General features: G+C 47.0%; 1 protein-coding gene across 1 annotated transcript in view; it reads right to left on the reverse strand.

The window, feature by feature from the left end:
* The window catches only part of CLSTN2 (calsyntenin 2), a 359,457-nt gene that overhangs the window by 83,750 nt on the left and 247,934 nt on the right, over positions 1-27,773 (reverse strand). Inside the window, exons 6-7 of the mRNA XM_069472011.1 lie at positions 13,949-14,134; positions 3,610-3,858 (exon numbers count right to left, since the gene is read on the reverse strand). Coding sequence (XP_069328112.1) covers positions 3,610-3,858; positions 13,949-14,134 — 435 coding nt within the window. The remainder of the gene's footprint in view (positions 1-3,609; positions 3,859-13,948; positions 14,135-27,773) is intronic.

Raw genomic sequence — 27,773 nt, forward strand, 5'->3', positions numbered from 1 at the left:
AGTGTTTACAGCTCAGCCAACTGGCAGCAGAGAGTGAGATTCCTACTCCTCTCTACAGAAGACAACCTTGATCCTTCTGAGTGGTTTTCTGGACACCCCTGGAAGTGTGGGAGTATGCCTTCCTTTCCCAGCAGTCAGGAAGACCATCTTAGCACTTTCTATCAAACTGACATCTCTGCCTCTCTCACCTGGTGATTGCTGGACAGTTGGCCCCTCTCTTGGAAAGCTCTGTAGGGAAGTGGCTAGCACTGTATGTGGCCATATCAGTCATTAAGCTCAGAGACAGAAACCAGGAGGGGCTAATGTGTGTGCAGGAGGGGATTACTGAGAGAGGGCAGGGGCTGAGGAGGAATCGTGAAAGGTGACTGGAGAGAGCATTGCTCCCATGGGGAATGGAGAGGTAAGGACCAACAAGGGAGGTCAGAGAGGGCACAAGTGCCCCATGCAATATGCTCATGGGGGAGACACTGCTATGTGTTTTCTTTGCTCCTAGACACATGGCTAAACTCATTTCACAGATCCCCCCTCACAGGTGGGGCAACGTGGCCAAGTTCAGGGAAATGGAATGTGATTAGAAATGAAATATGCCACCTTCTGTCCTGGTCCATAAAAGCCTTCTGTGTTCCAATCTATTCTAACTTTTTGTTCTGTGATTGAGAATGGAAGCAACGAATGATGCAAGAATCCTTAGTCTCTGAATGTCTGGGCAAAGTGAGCTTCCCCACCCTCCAGACCCACCCAGGCCTACTGGATAATGATGCAAGGGAAAACCATGATGAAAGAGAGTTAGCCATTTCGAGTTTTTTTGTTGGTGGTAGTGGTGATAGTGGTTTTCTCTCTCTCTCTCTCTTCTGCAATTAGACTTTGCTGACTAATCAATTCTGTTGTCCATCTGTTTATGAATTACTTCATAATGGGCCACCATTAGTAAGCTTTACTTAGCGTACTGGACAGAAATTAGTGCAATCTTCATGAAGGGCGATTTGGCAATTCACACCAATAGCTTTCTTAACACACATTCTCTGAATCAGTAATTCAACTTCTGGTCAGCAAATAATCAGAAATGTCCAGCATACTCATTATATTTGCATTTAAGAGGAGGCAATCTAAATATCTAACAAAAAAGAGCAAGTTAAATGAAGAATGATAAATCCACATGGCAGAGTTTTAAATTGTCATATAATTCATATTTTCTAAAAATATTTTATCACATGGAAAAATGATCTAGATATAATGTTATGTAAAATATTATGTAAAGGAAACTGATAACATAATAGTATCATGGGTATTATAAAAATAGATTGAAAATTGTAGGGACATTCTACATAGAAGTAAAAATAACATTGTAAGAAATGTACTAAATATTATCAGAAAATATCTCCCAAGTGTGAGGATTTTAGTATCAAAGAGAATACATAAACTTATGTATTCTCTTTTATACTTTTCTGTGTTTTTCATGTTTCTGCTATAAACATATGTTGCTTTAATCACTTGAAAAAAATTTCTGATATAAAAAACCCTAATCAAGTTTTAATTTATTTCTCAGTTTTTCAAAATTTAGGATGAGGTATTTATAGTTTTTTATTTTTAAGTCAGAGAAGTTAGAGAAAAATCTTCCCACCTCCTCTGTGCCAGTCTTGAGCTAAACTGTAAAGCATTTCATACAAGAGCCAACGCTGAACAGTAGCAGGTCCTGCCAATATAGGGGTGCTGAATGCCTGTTTGGGGGAGTGCTGGGATGCCAGTGGGGCATCACTGGCTAATGCAGAGGGTTCAGCCATGGCTGCCCAACAGGGCCCCCTTGAGTTCTGATCTGTGGAGCTGGGGTGGGGCCCTGGCATCTGCACATTTTTGCCGGTGTGCTAGTTTATTCCAACAAGAACCACTGGTGCAATAGCATGGGCCTGGAACACGGGGTCAGAGGATCTAAGTCCAACCCTGTTTTTCTCAGTAATCGGCTGTTTTATCCTGGGCCAGTCACTAACCTTCCGTATTCCAATTTCCTCCTCACTCTACCAGGTACTGCATGGGCTTGGCCCCAAACCCAGTGCTAAACCTCAGTGCCACCTCACACAGGTCTGGGGGTGCTTCCTGCATGAAGATCCCAGAGAATAACCTGTTGTTGGCACTGACTCCTATATAGATTTGTCATATGACTAGGGGAAAGCCAGGCAGCTCTGACTCAGTTTCTACATCCTGAAAATACAGGAACACTTAGTGTGAAGATCAGTTGGAACAAGGAACGTGGGGGGTTCTCATAGCAGCATAATGAGAATAAAACCAGAAGTAACGATAATAACAACATCAGGTAAATGAATGGAGCACTGACAATACATCTGGTGCTGCTAACTGATTTCATCCTTTATTTCATGTTTATTTCCCCCCTTTTAAATATGGGGAAACTGAGGCTCAGAGGCTCAGAGAGAGGAGTTAGCAACTCCTCAAAGGTCGCACCTTAGCAAGTGGTCAGCTATGATATGAACTTCGGCTGTCTGACAGCAGGTCAGCCATGCTTCTGCATTGTCTTTTTATTGTTACATCTGTGTTGTGGTTATTTATTTGGGGTATTTTAACAAAAGAAGCATTTGAAATGGGAAATTATGGAATTATAATTGAAGACAGTGTTGTCAAATTTGCATAAGATCTCAGGATATTTGTGTGTGTGTGTGTGTGTGTGTGTGTGTGTGCGCGCGCGCGCGCCCGGACATGCACATGCTTGTGGGTCTAATGACAAAAGATTTGGATCTAGCTGGATCTGAGCTGATGTTCCAGTTACGATACTTACTAGTTGTATAACTACTTGTGACAAGTTACTTAACCTCTCAGGGATGTCTTCTTATCATTAACATGGGAACCACAATAATGCTTTTATAAAATTATTTGTAGAGATGTGAGAAACTGTTTAGTAATAGCTAACAGAGTCACAATTCCTGTGTGCCAGGCACTGTCCTAAGCACTTTGTGTATATAGTCATTTAATCCTCATAAAAGCTCTGTGAGGAAGATAATACAATACTGCTCATTTTATAGACAGGGAAAGTGAGGGCACAGAGAGGTTAGGCAACTTTCCCAAGGTCGCGTAGCTGATAAGTGGTGGAGCACTTTTACCCCCCAAGCTGTGAACTGCCTTGCACAGTCTCAGCGTGCTGAAAATGTCTAACAAATGTTAGCTGTCATTATTCCATATGGCAGTGATTTTATTAGCAGGACCTTATTCAAAGGAAAGCTTTTGGAAATCTTACTATATGTAATATGGTAAAGGCAGAGAGAGCCTCTTTGCTTGAAGTATGGATGAAGATTCCTTCCCAGTCCCCATCTCGCCTATAGCTGCCCCAAGGCACTTCTGGGAATGCTGGGGTTCTGAGGAACCCAGTTTGAAAACCACTAATTCCAGCTTTTAGATTCTTTGTGTCTGTATCTCTGCTTTCTCCCTGTTCTTACTCCTGCTCAATACCAAGCCTGGCAAATCAGCAGCCAGAAAACCAGGGACCAGAATATATTTCCAGGGTCCCTCTCAGGCCCCTGCTTTTGTCCATGCCCAACCAGCTGGGACATAATGGGTAGCCACCTGGATGGGGGGCTGGGGGTGGGGGCTGGGCTACAGACTCACCTGTTTTGTCTGAGTTGCAGAGGATGGTTTCCTTCTCAGCTCTCACGCCTGGGCTGGGGCCATGTTTCATCCACATGGTGATAGTGAACTGGTCCGTTAGGTTCTTGGGCACAATCCCATCGGGGATCTTGGCACCCTGTCTGCCGTCAAACTTGAAGATCATCTCACTGCTGTCCACCAGCAGTCCTGCAGTCCAGTTGGTGGCAGCACTGGGGGATGGCAAGAGGTCAATGATACCAGAGGAGGCTCCTGCAGGGGTGGGGACAGAAAGGACAAAGGGTCATTGCTCACAGGACAGTTGTCCTCACCTTCAGTTTTCTCTTCCTGGGTCTGGATGAACTACTCAGCATACGTATTCAGAAAGGCCTATGCCTAGCCCTGAGCTAAGAGACTTGGGAAAAGAAGTGCCAAATGCCATCCCAGCCCCTGAGTAGCTTATGGTCTGCTTGGGGAGGCATCAATAACTCACAGGCAAAAGTATTACATGTGTCAAGCAGGGTGCAAGAAAAAAGTGTTGGAGAAGCTTACAGAGTTGGGAGAGCCCTGGAGGCTTTTATTAGCAAGGAGGGTTACCAGAGAAGGCCAGGCTTTGATTTGGACGCATGGATTCATTCATGCACCCATCCATCCATTAACCTGTCTGCCATCTACTGAGCACAGACCATGTGCCAAGACCCCTGCTACCAGCTGGCCATATGACAGTGAATTGGACACAGTCCCTGACCTGGGGGAGCTCAGGGCCAACAAATTGGCATAATATGATCAGGGCTGTGATTGGGGAAAGATCTAGATCCTGATCCCATAAGAAGGGGTGTGTGTACTCAACATACTTTTTGACAACCATTTGTTGAGGCCAAATGGTGTAGTAGTTGAGAACATGGGTTCTGAAGTCAGAAAAACTTGAATTTGACACCAGGCAGCATGATTTGCTAGCTGTGTGACTGTGAGTCAGATACAACCTTTCTGACTCTATATTTCCTCTCCCCAGTGAGTTGTGAGGACTGAATGAGATAATGCATGTGCTGGGGCTTGCGGCAGCATGCTCGTTGAGTGATGAAGATTCACGTGGTGTTAGCAATAACATCATCATCATCATCATCATCATTATTTCTGCCACTGCTATTATTCCAGGCTAAGGCATGAGGACTTAACTTGAAGCAGTGGGGTTGCCGTGGGCAGGTCTGTGTTTTAGGAGAAGCACCCCTACAGCTTAGTGGAGGGCTGAGGTGAGAGGGAGTGGCTGGCCTGGCAGAGAAGATGGACTGCCCTGCTAGAAGGATCCCTGGGCCTCTGCTGACTCTCCTTAGAGGCTCAAATGCAGAGTTCTCTGCATCCTTCTGTTCCATACACATGCAGGACTCAGGTTTTCGAGAAAGAAGTTATGCGGGGAGCTTTCTATTATTTTCAAGTAATAAGAGTCAGGGATTCTAAGGTGAGCCTTGTGCTGGGGGCCGGGGGCATGGGGACTCTCCTGGCATGGCGCTAACCAGTCAGTCATAAGCTCTGATGGGTTTAATGGACAGTGGTTGTGTGTATTACCTGCCATGTGTCCATGGTTATTGGATTTTTGACCTCTGTGCCTCGGAGCCTCATCTTACCTAGGGTTTCACTTTCAAATTCAGCCACTACCAAAAATCTGCTACAATTAAAGTGACCTTTGAAATTCCCTCAGAAATGTGCCTTATTATAAACCAATACAATTCTCTGAAAATGTTCAACTGAGCCAGTTCTTCCTCCAACTTTGGAATAGATCATCAGGTCTGTACCCATTGGCTTGGATTATGCTATGAGAAAAATACTCACCGTTAGAGCCTAGGTGCTCTGCTTAGCACCATGAGAGGTTCACCCTGGGGGAGGCCTTTGGAACTGTGGTATCTGAGAGGGTGGAGGCTCAGGTCTCCCAGTTTGAGCTCATGCTGTAGCTTGTACGCATCAAGGGGAAGTATGGACAGCGTTGATAGTATTATTTCCATGAGTACTGCCTACGGATTTTGTCTGGTACTGCGCCTGACACACAGTAGGCACTAGGTTAATGTTTACAACGGTCTTTCCTCCCACCCAGTGTCCCCATGAGATGCTCCTGGCCGTGCACTCAGTGCTTGGGTGAGCCTGCCCATCCAGCCCCTGGTCCATGCCTGACTCCTCTCATCACACTTACTGCTCTCATTCGTGCTCTTGCCCCCTTGGTTGCTATCTGTGTTCCTTACCTGATAAACTACTTCACACCAATGTTTCATGACCACCAAAGCCTTTGTCCTCCTTCGGTACCATTCTCCATAGGTATTTGTAAGGACATCTATTAAGGCAGTAGGTAGCAGGAATAGATTTGTGGGGAGTTTGGGAATGGGAGATACAAGGTTTTTTGGGAAAAGTTAATTTTCCTAGGAGACAACATGGCCACAGCTTCTTTGATCCATTAAGTAAGTGGGGTCTGACACCAGACTTTGCCAGTGTGAAGATAGCTGGTGACTGGGGGACACACAAGGTGTTTCGTTCCTGAAATCTAGTGTGGCCATGGAGATGCACAGTGAGAGCTCTGGGCTCCTGACTTCCAGCTCAAGCCCATGGCTCCAACACAATCCAGCAGGGCCCAGGGCAGAGGTGGCAGCTGCCAAGGCCAGCCCTGCCACCGTCCATAGCAGCCGGGCCTCCACACAGGGAAAGTGGGTGGGGTTTGGCAGGGCTTGACACTGCACCCCTGGAGGGGCCTTCTTCTGGCTGAGGGCTTGCAGTTCCTGTAGAATTCACACTGCAATTAATACCTTAGGCTAGGGAAGAATTGATCATGCATTTCCCCTCCAAAAGGTTTGGACAGAGGGAGAGAGACAGGTATAGAGCATGGGGCCATGGGAGAAGGCATCGCGGGAAGGTAGGGAGGCAAAACTGGTTACAAAGTAATGCAGCACTGATCAGGATTATTCTACAGATATATTGGCTATGTACAGAACTTGATGTTTTATAGTTACAGACCTTCATCATTTTCCTATGAACTGTTTACGGACACTGAGTGGGTGCCAGGCCTGAATTAAGTACCTCACATACTCTTTCTTAGTTACTCGTGTGTGTGGTGAACACTCTCACGATTCTGGTTTACAGATGAGGAACCCAAGGCTGAGCGAGCCCAGATCACAGCCGGCTGGTGAGTAGGCCCATCGTCAGGACGTCCCAGCTCCAAAGCACACGCTCCCCACTGCACCACCTCAGTGGACCTGGAGGCAGATCTTGTAACCTCCTGTTCATCTGGCAGACACAGAACTGAGGCCAGAGATGGAAACGACTGGACCAAGGTCACACAGTCATGCAGCCAGCCAGAGGCAGCCCAGCCTCACAGTAGTTCTTTCTACCATACAGTAGTGCAGTAGTGTCCAGGAGACCCACCAGCTGATCTGCCAGGCACAGCCCAGGCTCATGGGACCCCACCTCCCTACTCAGGCTGCTGCTTCCTCAGAGGGACACGCTGAGGATGACATGTGCCCTGGCAAAGCCATCACCATGGAGCTTCTTTGTCTTCTCTCCTGAGGGGGAGCAGCAAGCCACCCTCCCTAACCCGCAGATGTTGCCTGCCGGAAAGCATCAAGCTGCATTTAACCAGATGGTGCAGACTTCCATAAGCTTAACAGATTGTATTTCATTTCTTGGTACCCTTAAACAAACTGAGAGAGATTTACTTCCTGTAAGGTTTTTCTGTCTCTTTTCTCCCCAGGGATCCCTGAGGAAAGCAGTGGGTAAACAGGATACATCACTTGCAGAGATGGAGCAGCACCATCTGCACATCAGGGTGTATTTAAGATGCTCCTGTGGAATCCTCCTGGGGCTACCAGGCTGCTGAGGATCCACGCTGGTCTGGTGCACAGCAGTTGCAGCTTGGGTGCTGGGGGCTTGGAACCAGAGGTGGGGTTCCCTGGGCCCCACCAGGTGGGGGGAGCCACTCTGAGCCAGCAGATAAGGGTGGGCATGGGATGAATGAGGCAGATTTCAGGGCACACTGTACTGTGAGAGCCCAAATGGGGTCTGGGACGGTGGCCACTGTCTGGACTTCGTAACTGATGGGTTTGCATTCTGCCCTGGGTGGCCTTGGTGAGGCCAGAGGGTGCTTAGCCCTTCAAGCATCCTGTGGCAAGGGTGATTGACGTGAGCTCTCAGGTCACACCTTCTCAGGGTCCACCCTAAGGCTTGGGCAAGGGCAGGAATGAGTGGGAGGGTCTCAGGGAGAAGAACAGTATAATCAAGGACACGGGTCTGGCTCTGTAGAATGTTCTTACCATCAGCAATATTGGCTGTATATGTCAGCAAATGTTTACATAATGTCTAAGTTACCCAGGCACTGTCATAAGAACACAGCAATGAATCAGACAGAAATGGCTCTACCTTTAGGGATCCAGTGAAAGTCTTTTATTTGCTAGAAAAAGCAATTCTGTGATTCAGAATCTCAGAGGAATCCAGGGAGGCCAAGACAAGTGCCGTGTGAACTGCCAGGACTGCATGGTGGCAGAACATATTCTATTCACAACACACTTCTCTGACCTATGATACCAGCTCGGCCAGGTGACCTGGTCTGACCGATGAAATATGGGTGCAACTGACATGTGTTCTATCAGGGCAGAAGCCTTAAGAGCCCATCTGTGATTCACCATTTCTTTTCCATCTGCCAAAGAATCACAAGGTTCTAGATCAAGGCTGTTCCATTAGCCTGGAACCTGGCAGAGAGGCAACATGGCACAGAGCCACAGCCGATCCAAGGACGTGGTGGCAATGATAAATAAATCTTCATTATTTCAGCCCCTATCAGAGTTTGCAGTCATTTGTTATGGCAGCATAACCTGTCCCATCCTGACTGATAATCCACGCCAGTGATGACATCAGCAGTTACAGTTCCCATTTCTCCATCTGCACACCTTAAACATAGGCCTGGAGAACTTTCTGATGTCCTTTCAGGAGTTCATACTCTGTTGATCCTATAATCAGACTATCATTCCACCTCTAGAATCCCAGACAAGAGGGGTTCCTCCAAGGCCTTGGAATCAGAAACTTGGATTTCTAGTGAAGCAAGCGGGGTTTTAGATGAGGGGTGGCAGGCCAGGCTCCTGGGGCAGGGCCATGAATACGTAACTGCTGGCCAGCTTGGGCAAGGCCACTGCAGGCAAAAACCTCCTTCCCCACATAGGAGGAATGTTGTATGGTAGCTGCTTAAATGACCTCCAAGAAATAAGCATATGCACAGAGAAGCCTACTGCTCACTGCCATCATCCATGAGTCAGATGTATGATTAGTGATGTAACCTGACTCCCAACAGGTGTTCACCTAGTGTCCATGGGAGGCCCACTTCGGCTCTCTGAGAATGGAAGCACTACGGAATGGAAGCACCATTCTCTCTGAGAATGGAAGGCCATGACTAGGGGTTGATGCTGTCACCCCTGGAAACTCCAGCTCTTTAGAGATGTCTTGGAGAAAGCCCTGATCGCTTCCTGTAGTTGGGCTATTCTGACGGTATAAAAGCCTCTGATGGTGACTTTTAGTGACAACAAGTTCTGTTAAGCTGCAAGGTGTAGTAGAAAACCATGGACTTTTATACCTCCTAAAAAATTGCACTGTAACTTTTTTAACATGTCTGTCTTTCCCAGGAGGCTGAATTGGTTTTTTTTTTTAATTTTTTAAAAAATTTAATTGATACATAATAAAATTATACATATTTATGGAGTACAATGTTATGTTTAGATACATGCATACATTATATAATAAGCAAATCAGGGTAATTAGCAAATATGTCACCTCAAACATCATTTCTTTGAGGTGAGGAGATTCAAAATTCTCTCTTCCAGCTATTTTGAAATACACAATAGATTATTATTAACTATAGTTGCTCCACTGTGCAATAGGACACAAGAACTAAATGGTCTTATTTTATTTTGTTTCATTTTATCTTATTTTATTTTTGACAGAGTCTTGCTCTGTCACCCTGGGTAGAGTGCAGTAGCGTCATCATAGCTCATTGCAAACTCAAACTCCTGAGCTTAAGTGATCTTCCTGCCTCAGCCTCCTGAGTAGCTGGGACTATAGGCATGCACCATGACACCTGGCTAATTTTTCTACTTTTAATAGAGATGGGGTCTCATTCTTGCTCAAGCTGGTCTCAGACTCCTGAGCTCAAGTGATCCTCCTGCCTCAGCCTCCCAGAATGCTAGGATTACAGCCGTGAGCCACTACACCTGACCCCTAATGGTCTTATTATATTATATTATTTCAAGAGTTAGGACAGCATTTGAACACTCAATAAATATATTTTTTTGAATTAACAAATACATGCATGCATGAATGAATAAATAAATGGAAAGTCCTCTATGAAAATCCACTGGATTCACAAGTATATAAATCCTGAGAACAACTTAAGGTCTGATCACTTGCATTGCTCTGGCAGATGAACCACTTGATTTTTATAGCATGCTCTCACTCTGCGGCCTTTGCTTCAACAGGATGATGTCCTCAGAATTCTTTACTTCACATACAAAACAGCTGGCCCAGGTGTCGTGTGCAGGAGGTTCTGGCCAGCTGCCAGGAGCCCTGCGATCCCGACAAGGAACAGCCCATGGCTTCCCTGCTACGAAGGGCACATGCATCACAAATGTCTCTATTTTCCATAACATGTCGTGATGTAGGGCATCAAAGTAGGCCTTTTATTGGGCTGTTGTTTATGTCAAATTTACTTTGGCCAAGAAGTCTCACTGAAGGCTTCATGGTGCATTTCATATTTAAGGCAGTTATGTGACGCTCAACTCTGAAAAGCCTGGTACTGGGATTCAGAGTCCTTCATCTAAATCTCTGAATTCAGAGGAAATGAAAAGCAGTTGGCCCAGTTCCTCCAAGAATCCTGGCCTCATGAAAAGCAAGGTAGTGGAGGGGGGATCTTAGGCTACATCTGGCGCTACAAGCTGCAGGGGACACAGGTTCAGGGGTCTCCACTGTTTTTGTCCAAAAAAGTGTCTCCGGGTACACATCTCAGGAAGCAAGATGCCTGGCATCCAGCGCTTTGCTAGGCCCAAAGAGGCCATTTCAAGTGCTGCTGCATCTGCTCAGGTACATCCTGACAGCAGGCTTGACACCAGCTATTGTCCAACTTCCCCTTAAACAGACTCTCTCACTGTTCCTCATGGAGCCTACATTGCATGAGGAGGAAGCAGGTGGGCCATGACCAGATTTCCACAATGATCTCCTGGAATCACATCCTTGGCTAGGTCACTGCACAGCTACAGAATCACAGAGGAAACTCCAGAACTCAAACCCCCCTGGAGGTACACACACTGACTCCTGGTGTGCACAGAGTCAGCGAATAGTGACTGAGGGGAAGGCGCTGGAACGGGGAAGGAGAGAGAGAGCATCCTGAGTGAGGGCCTAGGCATGAGAAAGATCCAGGCAGAAGGACCAAAGGGGGAGCCCAGACCAAGCAGAGGCAGAGCATCAGGACAAAATGGGCTGCGGTGACGGATTAGCAGGGTGGAGGCAGATCCTCGGGAGCGTTGAGAATCAGGCCAGAATTTGGCACCTACACCTGGATGTTTTACAGGCATCTGTCATCACTGTCCCCTAAGTCTGCTCTTGCCCCTGGATTCCTAGTTCTGGTTGGCGGCATCCTCGTCTGGTTAGATACTCACACTAGAGCCTTCTCAGACTCTTTCTTTCTCATGCCTGACAGCTAATCAATCATTGAATCTCGATGATTTTGCCTCCTAAATCTGTCTTAAATTCATCCCTACTGCCACTCCTCTGGTTCAGAACTCATTATCTCTTGCTTAGACTATGGCAATAATTTCCTAATTGGTCTCCCTGCTTCCACCCAAAGTCAATAAAGATTTGTAGGATGAAAAATGCATGAATACTGAGCCTTAAGGTGTCTTGGCAGTTCCCCTGTGGGGAAGCCTGGCAAGCAGCTTTTCCGGCATCCACGGAAAACACACAGAAACTTGTTTCCAGAACCAAAGGTGCCATCAGGAGTCAGGGATTACAACCCAGCTTCGGTTTTAGAAGAAATCTAGCCTGCGTTTCCCTTGGACTTTGGAGAGAGGCTGGGGCCCAGATGTGGCAGCAGACCTCAGCCCCAGATTTGCATTTGGGTCTCACTCCTTTGCTTTTTGCCTTTTTTCCTAAGCTTCCCCCGACCCCCGCCCCGGTGCAGTTCAAGAGTCAGACTTCTAACATGGAGGCAGGACTAAGTCTGCCCATGGGGGTTCCTGGGACAGGGTTCCCATGAGTGTGGTGGGCGGTGCTATGGGGAAGGCCGCCAGAGAGAAACACAGACTTCTCTTCAAAGGGTGGCTCCCAGCACCAGATAAGGCCGCCTGCTGAGGGAAAATTGTCTTCCTGGCTGAGTTAACCTGCCCTTCTGCAAGGCGAGGTTGGCAGCCCAGATGGAATGAACTGTGTTAACACACCAGATGCAATTTTGCTCTAAAGCCTCTTCCCTCAGAAAAACCTTCTCACACTCCATAGCTCCCCATCCCTCCCCTGCAACATTCAAAATCGAATCACAAGCGCATGCCCTTGGGCCCATCTGATCTTTAGCAAGCTGATTCCATCATCTCCTTCTAACCTGGAGGAGTTTAGGAAATGACTCTAACCCACAGAGGCGTGGGGTCGAGTTGACTTATAATTCAGGTGAGGGGGAGCCAAATGGGATAGTCATTCAAAGTAAGATGTCATCTTAGATGGCTTATCTGCACGCACAGTGGAAGAGAGGACTGGAAGCAGTTTTCTGAATATTGCAAGTCCCTTATATCCATTTTTGCAAGAGCTGTTTGGAATATTGAAGTCATGGTGTTTTTCCCATTCTACTGCACAATTTTGGAGAGATCTGTGTTCTCACAGGCCTTCCCTGCCAGCCAGGTGATGTGATCAAAGGAATATGGTGATACCCAAGTAGGGTTTATTTCACATTCAATTCCAAAAATCTTCACTTAGTTCTTCGGGCAAGAGCAGTGTGTGTGAAGGGGTGTGTGTGTGTGTGTGTGTGTGTGAATGTTGAGGGAGGAGAAATGCCCCAAAGGTAAGAGTGGAGGGGTCCCCCGAGGGATGGCAGGCTAGACTCTACATTCAGGAACCTCCCTTTCCTAAGCTCCCCACGGCATGGCTGGAGAGTTAAATGTGAGTTCTTGAATGTTCTTGGTGAGAATGAGAAAGAAATGAATTATACGCGGGGTGGGGATGAAGGAGGCCCCTCAACACATCCGCAGTCTGGTTTACCAAGCACACAGGACTGTTCCCACCGTACTGGATGCTCATCCTCTCGTTCCACAGGCTCGCTGGAGAGATGCACATTCCAGCCCCAGACGCCTGGCTAGTCTTTGTGGATGCTGAGTGAAAGAGCCCATCACTCAGACAGACCTTCCTTCAATCCTGGCTCTGTCACTGTCTATCTGGGTGACCTTGAACAAGTCATTCTCACTGTCTGGGCTTCAAATTTCCATCTCTGAAATTGGATGAATAACACCTTCCTCACAGTGAAGATGGGAGAAGTGAGTAAAGTAATTCATGTAGAGTCCGGCAGGGCCATGCAGCAGGTCTCAGTAAAGCTCAGTCCCCTCCGAACCCACCTTTCATAGCACCCCTCCATCAGCCTTACTTCCCAACTCCTGGCCTGCCTCCTCTCCTGTGGCCCCATCCCACAGCCCACGGATGGCAAGCCCTCTGTCCCCCACACATAAACATCTTCGTTTGCCCACCTCTGCCCCCACCCAGTCTCTTCTCTGCTGTGGGCAGCCAGGCCCCGAGCAGGGGCACAGGGCCCCGTGCTTAGTTGTGGGCACTTGGTTTGATGCCTCACTGTTGCCATATTAAAACTCTTGATAATTTTTGAACAAGCACCCCATATTTTGAACAAGCACCCCACATTTTGAACAAGGGCCCCACATTTTTATTTGCACTGGGCCCTGCAAATTCTGTAGCTGGCCTTGTGGGGAGGAAACCAGCCTCTTCCCAGGGGACTGACACCACTCTTCCTGCTGACCCTGGTCAGGTGGCTCTCTGCTAACCAGCAGACCTCTGTCCCAGGGGCTCTTAAACTCATCGTGCCATTTCATGCCTATTTTACCCATGAAGAACAGAGGTGTTGCTGCATCACTTGCCCAAAGCCATTCAGCTGGTCAGTGGAGTCTGAACCAGGGGTGTCCAACACCCAAGGCTGAACCTTCCAACCTTTCCTCCATGAGTAAACTTAAAATCCATCCAGGAGTTACATACACCAATGCAGGTGGGGAGGGCTGATTCTTTCCTAGTATAATAAGGTGTGCTTTATTTGTATATATCATTTAAAAACAATTGATTTAAGAAATTCCAACAGAGAAAAACCTACCACATAACTTCTGGAGGGATTTCTCCGAGTAGGTCTCCCGGTCACAGCCCTTCCCGATGTAGTTGGTCTGCAGCTCCGCGGTGATCTGGAGGGAGGACACGGCTCCGTCGCACGTCTCCAGGCGGATGCTGGGGAACAGGGGCACGCTCCCCGAGCCAGGCTGGTACTCGATCCGTTTGGCCCAGTCTGAATAAACAAGGAGAGGATTAAAAGTAAAGCAGGTTCAGTCAGTTCTGCTAGGACACGTGTTTTGAAAATGGGAATTTGGTCCAACAGATTATTTGTTCCAACAAATACTCAAGGGAACAGTTTGAGAATAATGGGAAGTTTACATTTGTTTATGCAAGATCTCCTCCCTGAGAGACACTGGGCAAATACAGAAAATTGCTCCCAGCCAAACTGAGCCATATAGGAACATAAAAAACATGCACACACACACACACACACACACACACCTCAAACACCTGCCAGCTACTCAGTTCCCCTTGTGTCATGAGCCACGACCATCTGCGTGTGCAGTTACACCTTCCCATCCCTTCCAGAGACGACCTTCCACCGCTCTCAGTAATGTGCCTGCTGCAACCCTGCTTACATCCACTTCCACAAGCAAAGCTCGGGCCTCTCCAAGGCAAAGTGCCGTATTTATCGTAGTATTGTGTAGTACTGTGCAGTGTTTTCTCTTTCTCCCCTTTTGGTGCACCACTGATGACGTTTTTGAGTGTTGTGCCTCTCACCCCACGTCTCCATTTTGCCTCACAGGGTGATTTTTAGGAACTTTCTTGCTACAAAACAAAAGAGAGCACAATTGCTCGAGGATCACATGAGGTTACAAGGAGGGGTGCAGGGATTCTCAGACACTCAGAACTGTGACCCACTGACATAGGACTGATGGTCATGTCACTGCTTTTTAGTGGAAAAACAACTTGGAGATGACGAAGCGCTGGAGAGGAATGAAACCACAATACAGCACTCCATGAGAACAGAGCAATCGCCAAACATCACCAGTGTGAGTGAGCGCCACGGGAACTGATCCATACAACAGCAGCAGTGACTGGAAGTCAGAGCCCATTCTAGGCAAGCGCCAGTGACTTTTTGGCCACAGCGGGCACCCGCGCTTGGCGAGGGCACGTGTCTGAGAGGGCTGTGCAGCTGTCCTCGGACAGACTTGCATGTAGAAGCATGAATCTGAGTCACCAATGTGAGTTATGGATACTATTCGTTTACAAATCTCATATGTTTGTCACATAGAATGTTATTAGATGCTGTCCTTTTGCCGAAGTAGAAAAGGAAAGCTGTGGAACCGCCTGCCCTCACCCGTGAGACGCTCAGAAGGTCCTCATGTGTGGGACTTCGTGTCAGGCTGCAGCCACCAGAAGGCTCCTCACCAGCTCCTGGCGGGCCACCTGCAGCACCGTGGTGGTACCAGTACCGTGGAGAAGGCCGGGCTTAGGGCAGCCAGACAGCTGTTCACTGAGCAACCATTTGCTGAAGGTTTGTTTCCACGTGCCAGGCTCTGCTGGGAGTACCACAGCCACGGCAGCGAGTGCGTCGGGAGAGGGACAGATGATGAACAAGCCCGCGCTGTCCTATCAGAGAGGCATGAGTGCTATGAAAGGCGAAGCAGCTGATGGAGAGGCCTTCAGATTGAGCGTTCACCTCGGAGGCCTGAGTGCCAAGGACACATGCGCTGGGGGAAGCCTCAGGGAAGCACGTTTGACTCAGATGCAGCAAAGAGCGTGGCTTGACTCTGTGAGATCAGACTGTTCTCCGGCAGGTTACTGAAGGTCTCCAAGCCTCAGGCACCTCACCAGTAAATGGGGACCATTGCAGTGACCTTACAGTGTTGGACTAAGGATGGAGTGTGACAACGCGTACATGGCATTCAGCAGTGGCCCTGATCAATGCGCTTCCCCAGTGAGGAACTGGGCTGTGGCCCCTGCACCACAGCCCTGCCACGTTCCAGACAACTGTGCACTCTGAGTTTAGCTCTGAGCCCCCATAGTAACCAGCTGCCACGTGCGGGGTTTTCTCTGAGCACGCCATGCGCAAAGGTTGCACATAATGGTTGTGAGGCCCAACCCCAGGGAATTTGCAATGGGAGGATATTTGGATGAGAGTGACAATGCGTGAAGGAGAATATACGCAATTACGTTTTTCCTCATAGCATGCAGGACCTGTGTGGACTGGCCCAGCACCTCCCGGAGGATGAGATCAAGGAGCTGCTGCAGCCCATGTTCCAGAGGCCCCACGTTCAATCCTAAGGACAAACCACTGGGACAAAGGAAGGTGTTTTGTCAGGTGTTTCTGAAAGTCATAGTACTGTAAGAAGTCATCTACACAGGGCCAGCTGGGTAGCATCCTAGGTACAAAGTGTTTGATGCCACTGTGCATTTGATCATGCTGTTTCTTCTACATAGAATTCCCTTTCTATCACCTTCCCTCTTGCTAGCTCCCCCATGCAGTCTTCCAGGATTTCTCCAGTCTAGTTAGCCTCCCTCCTGCTCCCACACTATCCACAACATTCGACTGCTGCATTCGATTCCAAGCTTCAAGGTCACTCTGAGTCCCCATCATGCGGCACGGTGCCTGGCACAGAACAGATAAACACTAGATAGTGGTAGAGACCGTGAATGAATCCTATGTGATATCTTATTGAAATCATCCATTTGTGTGCCTACCTCCCCTAGTAACTGTGAATTTAAAAGCAGAGATTGTGATGTTTGTGTGTTTTTTTTATTATTATTTCAGAATCTTATGGGGGTACAAATGTTTTGGTTACATGAATTGCTTTTGTACTGCTTGAGTCAAAGTTACAAGTGTGCCCATCACCCAGATAGTGTGCACTGTACCCGTTAGGTGTGATTTCAACCATCCCCTCCTCCCTGCTCCCACCTGCATGACTTGCGTTGAGTTTTACTTCCACCTGTGCACATTGAGTGCTGATTGGTTAATTTCAATTTGATAGTGAGTACATGTGGTGTCTGTTAAAGATACTTGCACTTGAATGTTTATAGCAGCACAATTCACAATTGGAAAGATGTGGAATCAATCCAAGTGCCCATCAATTCATGAGTGGATTAATAAAATGTGGTATATGTATATCATGGAGTTCTATTCAGCCACAAAAAAAGTGAAGTTTGTGTTTGAAACCTCCATACCCAGATCAGAGCACAGGAAATATTTGCCAGGTGGATGTGGGGAGCCCCAGACACCTAACCTTGGCTGCCACTGTGGCAGCTCTTCTCGAGCTGCAGGTGGCATCTGTGGCCCGTTTGCAGCTTCCCTGCACTGACCCCCTCTGACCCTAACTGCCATCCAGCAGAACCATCTATCCCAGCAGTAGCAGCACGTAACACGTTTGGTTCTCTTTGTCCTTGGCAAGGCAATTGGTCTAAAATTGATGATGGAGGAATCTGCTTCCCAATAACAAGAAATGACAGGAAGGGGGGGCCAGTTTTCTTTTTTTCACCTCTCTCATCTCTCCCTGAACTCTTCCTTTTTTCAAAATTTATTTTTATATATTTTTACTTTTCTTCATAAGAACTCTCAATAAAGGCTCTCCCTTTATTTATAGATGTAAATTAAAAATGAAAAAACTGAATTTAAAAAAAAATCAAGAAATGGTTTTGTGACGAGGGCCTTGGTGTGAGCCCGGCAGCACCAGTCTGGAGACCCTCCCACCCCTGCAGTGTGTGAGAGCCCCCCACAATGCCTCCCCTGGCCACGGTCTCAGGAAGCTTCTTCCCTCGAGAAACCCGAGACACCCTTGGTATTAATTCCCTTTATTCTGTGGGTGGCTGCAGGCATCTCTCTTGCATAAGGACATTTTGGTGGTTATCTATGATGAGAAGTTCCACCTCAAATCTTTTGTAGAAGGAGTGCAAACAAACAAGCCAATGCATCATGAAGGGAGAGGCCAGCGGAGGCACAGTCCTAGCGGAGTTTGCATCCTCTCGCCTACCCCTGGCTAGAAGGGCAGGGCCCTCTCTGGCCGCTGGGGAGAAATCAGGTACAAAGGGGCATTAGGAACATCTCAATTGCCAGCTGCTTTGGTGACCTCATGAGGCTTGTTTTTGAGGGTTTCTAAGGAGCAGGCAAAATTGCAACCATATAGTAATAGAAATCGATGAAGCTTTCTAAGTACAGTGTCCTTGAGAGAGTGAGCAGTGACCAGCTCACACAAACAGCTTCCATTTTCCAAGAAGGAGTTGGGGGGGCGGTTAAGAGAGCAAAAGGCAAGTCATCAAGTTCAGCCTTTGCCACATGAAATGTCTATTCCTGCCCATTTCCTGGAAGGTAGGATAGCATGGTGGTTAAAAGCAAGAATTTTAAATTTGGCCTTCCTGAGTGTAAATCCCAGCCTTGCCACTTACTGTGTAACTTTGGGCAAATCACTTCCCCTCCCCGAGCCTCAGTTTCCTCTTCTGTAAAGTTTATGTTTACCACCCAGAATTTTGGAGGGATTAAATGTAGAGTCATTTCAGCACCAAACACGAAGGATAGGTTCAATAGATGTATTATTGTTAAATTGTCATTTATTGAATAACACTTATTGCAGGAGATAACAGTGACGAGGCACTTACAAGGTGCCAAGGACTTTTATATTTATCCTTTCGTTTAATTCTCCGGGGACCCAGCAAGGGGTGTTATTATCTTAATGGAGCTAATGACAAAGCCATGGCTGAGAGGTAGTGTGACTTGCCCAAGGCCACACAGCTCATTTATGAATGCTCTTTCGCTATTCTGAGGATTTGCCAGAACAGAGAACAGCTGTAATTTTTACAGATTCATTTTTGAACATTCAATTTACACTGATACTTAAAAAAAGGTGATAATCCCAATGTTGGCAAAGGATCAGGAGTGTGGTCAGTTTTAACACTACCGACCTTGGGGGCAGTTTGTGGGGGCAGGAGGTTTACTTTGACACTGAAGACTCCCAAATGCAAGTCACATGAACCTTGCAAGTTGTCCTCATGCAGCCTCCATTGCCTCATCTGCATATATTTGAGATAATTATACCTCCCCCTGGGCTTGTCCTTGGGCAGGAGATCCTGCAGGCAAAGGGCCCAATGCAGAGACTTTCCCAGGCAGCCTCATTATGGGAATGTTCCCACCCTTGCATTATAACCTCCCCAACTTCACTGAGCTGTCCTGCTCGGAAACAAAATATTTTTAGTTCATAAAGGGCCTAGAGACTACTTTATGAATTGTGGTTCAATTTTTTTCTCGAGTGGAGAGAAAGGAAGCAGACTGCCTGCTGTTTTAATAATCAGGCCTAAATTACCCTGTAAGTATTTCTGAAAAATCTATTGGGATTTAAACTCTTTCTTTGTGGATTTAAGGATTTAGAAACATGATGATTTTATTATAACTCCCACTAAATTTGGGGAACGTGTGTTTTCTTATCAGGAGACTATTAATCACTTGGAACTTGCATATTAGATGCCCAGAGGTGGAAAAAACTAATCTGAGACTTCTGGAAAGCACAGGCTTTGGGGGCTCTTGTAATCCGAGACATTCAGTCCACTGTTCCAATTCTGTGCTCAGACACGATGCAGGACTAAAGGGAAAGGTGCAGGCGTGGCAAAGACACTCTGCCTGACTTAAATGCGTATGTGCAGGGGCCTCCGCTTTCCGTGGGTGAAGAAGTATCAGGATGTCTAGGAAACTGCTGGATTTTCATAAGGTGAGTGGTTGGATATACGGATGCTGGAAGGTGGGAGGGATGGGAAAGGGGTCCCCTGAACAGGGGTTGTCGGGGCAGCCAGCATTCTGAGGCTCTGCAGGCGTTAACCGTCTGCCACCATTCAAGACTTTCTCTAAGGAATGGGCGGCTTTGATTCAGCACCAAGGGTCTTCCCCTCCTACTGGGAGAAGCTAAAAAAGATACCTTTGGTGGTGGTGAATGTGTTATTGCCACTGGGCGTCCGGAGCATCTGAACTGCGGTGGGTTAGGAAGTAGACATGGACTGGAGAGGTCAACGAAGGTCAGGTGATAGATCCCGGGGAAGAGGTTTGGACTTCATCTCAGAGCCCGTGAGGAGCCATACAGAGGGTCTAGTGAGGGTGTGAAGTCCACACTGTGCTTGGGGATGGTCTCCCAGCCGCTGGGTAGGCCTGGTGTGTGCATTTTCAGAACAGCAGGATACTCCTGACACCTGCGCCTTGATCAATGCCTGCAGGTGTCACTTCTGACAGGGTCACAGAAAGGGCAATTACGTTCCATTCAGGTCAATTCAACTTAGTTAAATTTAAGAGTGTTAATTCTGCAGCTGGACAGACTCAGGTTTGAACTCTGGCTTTGCTGTGTCTTGGCTGTGTGGTTTTGGGTAAATCACTGAACTTCTCTGAGTCTCATTTTCCTCCTTTTATAGAATGAGGATAACACAAATCTACCTTGTGGAGTTGCTTTAATGGAGAAAAGATAGGCAAAGCACCAAGAACAGAGCTGTTGTCACTACTACTATCATTCTTTTCCTTACTCCAAGAAGCCATGTGCCAGCCAGAGCCCTAGGCACATAGAGGGCAGAGAAGTGTGATTATCGCCCCTCACTCAGAGGAGTTTGCAGTCAGAGCAGTGACGGGAACAAAGAGCAGACTGCAGGGGAGCAAGAGGAAGGGGCAATTTTTGCTGAGGAGGGGCTCACAGGAGGCTCCATGGAGGGAGTGGCCTGGGTGTTTGTTTTACTATAGGTATTATTATGTAAGTGTGGTAAAGCCACCAGGTCAGGATACAATTGGCATTGAAAGGATACTCACAGATCCCAGGGGGAGGAGCATAGTGTCACATAGGAGGTCGAGGGAGGGGAAACTGGGCAAGAGGCTTTACTGAGGCTTCCCTGGGAAGGAACAGGTGAGGCAGGGCCTGGCAGGGTTTGGGACTGGCTGGTTTGAGTCATTTCAGCAGGCTCTGGGGCATGTGGGCTGTCCCCAGTTGTCAGACACCTGACTCCAGGGTGATTAGGTGGTGGATGGGAGCCCAGAGTGTGAGAGCCCCATAAAGGATTTGGTTTGGGGGGGTGTGGGCTCTGGTTTGGTTGGTTTGCACGTGAGGAGTTGTTTACTGTCTCTGAGAATGGGCTGATCTTGAGAGGGGCAGTCCCTCCAGGGTCAGCCAGGCCCCAAATGAAAAGTCTCAGAATACAGAGAATAAAAGACTGGTTGATACAGCACTTTGGAGTGAAGGAAATGCCAGAGGGCAGAAGAGAATGCCAGGATATATTCACCTGGGCCAGGTGTGCACAGCTCCAGGCTTGAATGGTGCCATTCAGATGACAAATGACGCTAATACTCCCCACCCGCCTTCACCCCCTCCTCATTGCCTTCCCCCTACAAGGTACACCCTAGCAGCTGACAGGACTCAGAAAGTGTAGACACAGGTGAGTCTGGGGGAGGGGCTCACAGGGCCTGGTGTGAGGTGAGGCCAGAAAGGAGCTTTGGGACCAGATTACAAGGTCCTTGAGTGCGGGACCAGAGAGTGGGTTCTTTAGAGTGTGGGTAACAAAGACGCCAAGCCTTCTGCGAAAGGGAGTGACAAAGCTGACTTCTGACATTGGCTTTCTCTTCCCCTAGGGATGAGTTCCTCAGTATCCAAGCCCGACTTTGGATAAGGCCGTAACAGGTAATGGCCTGAGAAAAACCGGCAAAAATATTTTCTGTCTCTTTGAAACTCCCCCCACTTTTCTTGAGAACTGAAACCTGCATCCCTACCTCAGGCCAGGGGTTGGGGAGAGCAGGGAGAAGGCCTTTTACTCATAGCCTAGAGGTGCCAGTCCCCCAGGTGGGCGGCTGGTGGAGTTCACAAGCTTCGTCTTTGGCAGAGATGGGCCAATTGGAATAGTTAACCACAGTAGCCTAGAACTGAGGGGCCCTCCCTTTAAAAGCTTCGTATTAACATTTCTGCTTATGTTCAGGAAATTTGGGTTTTGAGAAGAGAAGGTCTACCATTTTTCCTCTTTTGCTGGCAAAATAATAAAAATTCTCTTTCCTCCTCCCCAAACAACTCATCCTCTTTCTCCTGAATCGGCCTCATGAACAAGTGCCAAGCTTCCGGTAACAAGGACACGTGACACTTCGACAGTAGAGTACAAGATTAGGCATGAGGAGTTAGATGCAGGGGCACTGACGCTGCCTCCTCTGCTTACCAGCTACTGCACCTTGGGGGAGTCACTCAACCTCCCTGTGCCTCAGGTTCTTTATCTGCAAAGTGGGGAAAAGTCACAACTACATCTCATGGAGATATTGCAAAGATTAAGTAAGATGATACGTGTCAAATGCTCAGCAGAGTGCCTGACATGCAATAAGTAGTCAAGAAATGTGGGATATTTTTTTTTCTGACATGTGGAATGTCTGACATTGCACATAATGTTTTTTAACAGTTACAAGTTTTCAATTATTAACATGCTTTTTATTTAACCACATACAACACAACACATGGTTGGATGAAACGTCTATATTTAATATCTAGTGATTTTCTCTTTTTCAGACTTTTATAGAGTGCGTGCATTTTGATTACATAGTTTGCTCTTGTACAGTTTGAGTCAAGGTTGTAAGTGTGCCCTTCACCCAGTTAGAGTGCATTGTACTCGTTAGATGTGAACTTACCCATCTCTCCCTCCCCTCCTTGATTTCCCCTACTTGATTTCCCTTGAGTTTTACTTTCATAAGTGTTGATCAATTAGTTCCAATTTAGTATTGAGTACACGTGGTGTTTGTTTTTCCATTCTTGCGAGATACTTCACTAAGGATGGTTTCCAGTTCCATCCAGGTTGTCACAAAAGATACTAGATCACCATTTTTTTTTTTTTTTTTTTTATGGCTGAGTAGTGCTCCATGGTATACATATAAGGAAATGTGGGCTATTTTTATTAGGCTTCCAAATTTTGGTTCCACTCCACAGGAGTTCTGAAAGCCAGACCCGGCCACCTTTGTAATCTGCTCTCAGGAGATGCTAGGGAAGGATCCATGGATCTCCCAGGGCCAGGTACTAACAGCTCTGTGAGAGAAGGTGACCCCTTTACGGGAGAGGACACTGGACTGGGAAGAGGGTAAGTAATTATAGAAGGTCCCGCAGCTGGTGTAGAGCCAGCACTTGTGCCAGGCTGACTCCTAAGCCAACCCCCCAAAAAGGAATTCTTACTTTTATGAATTCATTTTCTTTTTAAATTTCATACAACTGTGGGACATTCAGCTGGAAGGAGGCAGGAGGTGCTGAGGAGTCAGGCAGCCAATCCTGGCTCCAACACCAGCTCCATGCTCAGAAGGGCCCCACACTTGGTTTCATTTTTTTTTTTTTTTTTTTGAGACAGTCTCACTCTGTTGCCCAGGCTAAAGTGCAGTGGCATCAGCCTAGCTCACAGCAACCTCAGACTCCTGGGCTCAAGCAATCCTACTGCCTTGGCCTCCCAGAGTGCTAGGATTACAGGTATGAGCCACCACGCATGGCCCCATACTTGTTTTCATGCTCTGCTGTGGCTGTCTTGAAATTCTTAATAATTTTAAAACAAGGGGCCCCTCATTTCCCTTTTGCACTAGGACCAACAAGTTGTGCAGCTGGTTCTGCCTTGCCAGCTGAGTAACCCTGGGCATGTTCTTTAAATTTTCCCAGCCTCAGTTTCTCCATCTGTAGAATGAGGATATTAATTAACTATCCAAAAGGGAGGCCACAGAGCATAACTGTTAGGAACAAGGGCTTTGGAGTCAGACCTGGCTGGGAGTCCCAGTTCTGAAAAGAAAATGGCAGTCCCATTTTCTTTTCCATCTGTGTTTACTCACGCAAACATTTGCAACATTATTACCCATTTCAGAGTTGTATGAGATAATAAATGCAAACCACTTAGCTCTGTGTCTGACACATAATAGGCACATACATTTTTTGAGCATTAAATTATGTGGCTTTGTCTTCTCCAATTAAAAACAATTACACAGAGGCACCATTTAAAAAGAAACCAAATACAAACTCTCTGAACTCAATTACAAATATAAGGAATCCCCTCTCTTCCTTTATTACTGACCCTTTTCCATTTACTATATTTTATTTTCACAAGAGCATTTTATTACCTTTTAATTCCTACTAAAAAGAGATAACTACAAAAGGAAAGGAGGGAAGGGATAAATATCTCCACATCCATATCAAGGCCTTGCTCTTGCTGTTTGCTGAGCCTCTGCCCAGTATTCAGTCCCTGCCCTTCCTGTGGCAGCTTCTCCTTCTTCAGATCTGCAGGAAGAGACTTTGTAAAGGAGACCTTCCCCCACCTCCACTCCAGACGCCACCCTCCCTGAGAATTATTTACCTATTCACTTATGTCCATGCTTTGGGGCATGACTTGTACATCAGTGTGCAGTGCTTGGCACATAGTAAGTGCTCAACAAATATCTATGAAATGAGGCGTGATCAGATGTATAAAATTCAAAACACACACACACAAATACATACACACACACACTCTCTCTCTCTGGCCCCACCCCTCAATTGTGGCTGCCAAAGGTAAGGAAGGCAATCATCTGAAACCCTGGGAGTCTTTGTTTCTGTGTGCATGGGATGGTACACCTTGCCTGTCAATCATCCACTTATCCCCAGCCAGCTACCAAAGGATAGACAGCCACGCATTAAAATGGGAAAGATTTAAGACATGGCTGGTGTGTGTGTGTGTTTGTGTATGTATGTATGTTGCTGTGTGTGTTGCTGTGTGTGTGTGTACATCCCCACCCCCGCCTAAACTGGAATTTCTGTGGGCAAATATGTGTTTTGAAACTGCACTTACAAATGGCTCCAATCTTGGAAACCACCACATATTTTCAACCTTTTTAGTCCACCTAGACATTCTCAATAAATTTCAAATGAAACAAATAGAAATTTGTCCTCAAATTTTGTCTTGCTCATGAACTTTTTTTTAGTTTCCTGATGACAGAGGAGATTTAATTTTGCCCCAAATCAACACTGTGGTGACTGACTCCTCAACCTAAGGAGAGCCTCACATCTTCCCTGGCAGACCTCAGAGCTGTGCACACAGGCAGACGCTTTGGGGCCTTCTTCCGGGAGCACCTGGGAAACCGAAGGCAGCTCCTTGCTGAAGCCAAGGCTAACGCCAGGCCCTTCTCCTGGTGGCTCCCTGCCAATCAGGAGAACCGGTGCCAGCAGGTGAGGACGACACGTAAAGACAGCTCACTGAGGAGACTACATCGGAGAGATGACCCAAACCTAAGGAGGGTCAGGGCGAGGGCGTGTCGCAGAACAGTGCTGCTCACTGTCGTCTACAGACTGGGTCCAGCCCCTCAACTGCTTGTTACAGGTCTGTGATGAGGTAAGCATAGAAACCAAGAGTAAGCATTTGGAAACTTTTATAGCAATCTGACAGAGTAATTTTATAGTTATTGAGTGTCATAATAATAAAAACATTGTGCTTGTATTTTATATATCTTTGCTTTCATTTTGTTTTTCTAGAAATCCACTTCTACTTTAATTTTGTAAAGTATTGGCCCATGACTGATTGTGAGAAAACGCTGGTCCTTCGTTACAGGTAATTTGAGAAGCACTGCTCTAGATAACACCCTAACAAAACTGTTTCCTAAAACCTACTTCCAAAGCCTTCAAGTCTAGGAGTCTAAACTTCAGAGCATTGCAACATTTTGCCCTATATACCCAAAGGACCATTAGGGCCTCTTGCTTCTGAATTTTAGATGGCTCTCAAGGTGAACATCTCCCCTACTCTAATCTTATGGCCATTATCACTTCTCACCTGGACCAATCACCATGACAACCTCCTACCTTACCTCTCTTTATCTCTCTACTCTATGTTGGTCACCACTGCCTGGCCACAACAATTCCAATTCCTCTTCCAGGAAATTCCCCAAGATTGTTCCAGCCCAGACTGGGCTCTCTCCTCCCCGGATTCACAGGCCTTGCAATCTACATCATCTGTGTGGGCTCACACTGTACTTCTCAAACTCCTGTCTACAGACAGGTATGAGGTCCTAGCTGGCATCAGGAAAATCACCTGAAAAACTTCTAAAGACTGTTTCTGCGCTCCACCTCGGGAGATGCCAGTGGAAAGTTTGGAGGGGGAGGTCCTTTAATCTGTCATTTGAATCAGCCCCCAAAGTGATCTGGATGCACAGGCAGACTTGGAGATCACGAGCCCAAACAATACTGGGCAATGAACTTCCATCACTTCTCTCACCATATTCATGAGTCTCAGCAGTTAAGGGAGGAGGCTGAGAAAGGGCCCATGCCTTGCTATCCAGGATGCCCAGAGGGAAATCTGTTTGCAGCCTGGAAACTGATCTAGCCGGGTGGGACTTCACACCAAATGAGTTTAGAACAGGCTTTCTTTTTCTTTCTGTTTTTTTTCTTCCTTCCTTCTTTCCTTCCTTCCTTACCCCCACCCTCCTCTCTCCCTCCCTCCCTCCCTCTCTCTCTTTCCTTCCTTTTCCTCCCTCCCTTCCTTCTTTCCTTTATTCCTTCCATCCTTCCTTTTACATTGTGCAGGCCAGAGTCCCAGAAGGATTACTGATGCAGGATCCAGGGATCTCAATGGAGAGAGAGCCATTTCACTGAGCCATTGGTTCACTGGACTATTGCTCCTCATTGTGATTCCTCCCAGTAGGAGTATATATCCCTGCCCCATTGATCTGGGGTTTGGCCATGTGACCGGCTTGGACCAGTAGAATGACAGTGGACAGTTCTGATGGGAAGATCTTAAAAGGCTGTGACCAATGTGTAAAATGACCCTTGGGCTCCCAACTTCCCTTGGTAGGACGTAGGTTGAGGGAGTTGTTCAGCTGCCAAAGAGGACATATTCTCTAATGCTGTCTTTAGATTTGGTCAAGATGGATAATGGAAATGGAAGGAGCCAGAAGTAGTGGAGAGCAATGGAGAGAGGAGCTATATCCAGAGTGCAGAATCAGGGCCCAATCAAGACTCTTCCTTCCCCCCAGGGTCAGGACCTTGTGCTTTGTCCATGGGACTGCAGGATTGCTGTGCAACAGTGACTGCTGTGTCCTCCTGTTGTCCTCCTTCTGAACCTGAAGGGGAGTGTGTCCTGTTACCCTGTTCCTGATTCTCCATTGTATGTTGCGTATGTGTACAGTAGATTATTTTATTTTATTTTATTTTATTACTTCATAGGTCGCCAGATCAAAAGAAGCCTCATCTGGACCTTATATATACCATGAGACTTTGGACTTTGAGCCTGATGCCATGATCTGAAGAGAATTTTGAGGGTCTTGGGGAAGGCACAGGTGTATTTTTACAAGCACAAGGGAGAGAACACTTGTGACTAAGAGAGCCTGGGTTATTCTCAGTAACTTTGGGTTTGGCATGTGACTTGCTTTGACCAATGGCATGTGGGCAGAAATGAGAGTGGCTAGCTCTGAGTAAAGGCTTTAAGAGGCAATACATATTTCTACTCATTCTTGTAAGCTTCTGCCTCTGCCATAAGAGCTTTATTTACCAGACAGGGGCCACTTATCCAGCCTGGGTTCTAGAATGAGACGATGGAGTGGATACACAGTCCCTCTGCAGCCCGGAGCACTGTCACAGAGCAACAGCTCTGCAACCAAACCACAGAGCACAAATAACAGTGGGTGATAAATAAGTCTTCTTTGTAAGCTGCTGAGATTTGGGGGACCATTGGTTACACAGCATAACCTAGTGGAGACTGATGAATAGGTCTGACTAGTCTAGCCAAATTGGTCCTGAGGATCTTGCAAGCATGTTGGAGAGAGAAAACTTCTGAAAACATCATTGATAAAGAAGTTTCCTTCAGGAAGCTTACAGCATGTGCTGAGATCAAGATCAAGAATAAGGATCCTGAACCAAGGAAGG

The sequence above is a fragment of the Eulemur rufifrons genome, chromosome 7 (assembly GCF_041146395.1).
Source record: "Eulemur rufifrons isolate Redbay chromosome 7, OSU_ERuf_1, whole genome shotgun sequence".
NCBI classification, from domain to species: Eukaryota; Metazoa; Chordata; class Mammalia; order Primates; family Lemuridae; genus Eulemur; species Eulemur rufifrons.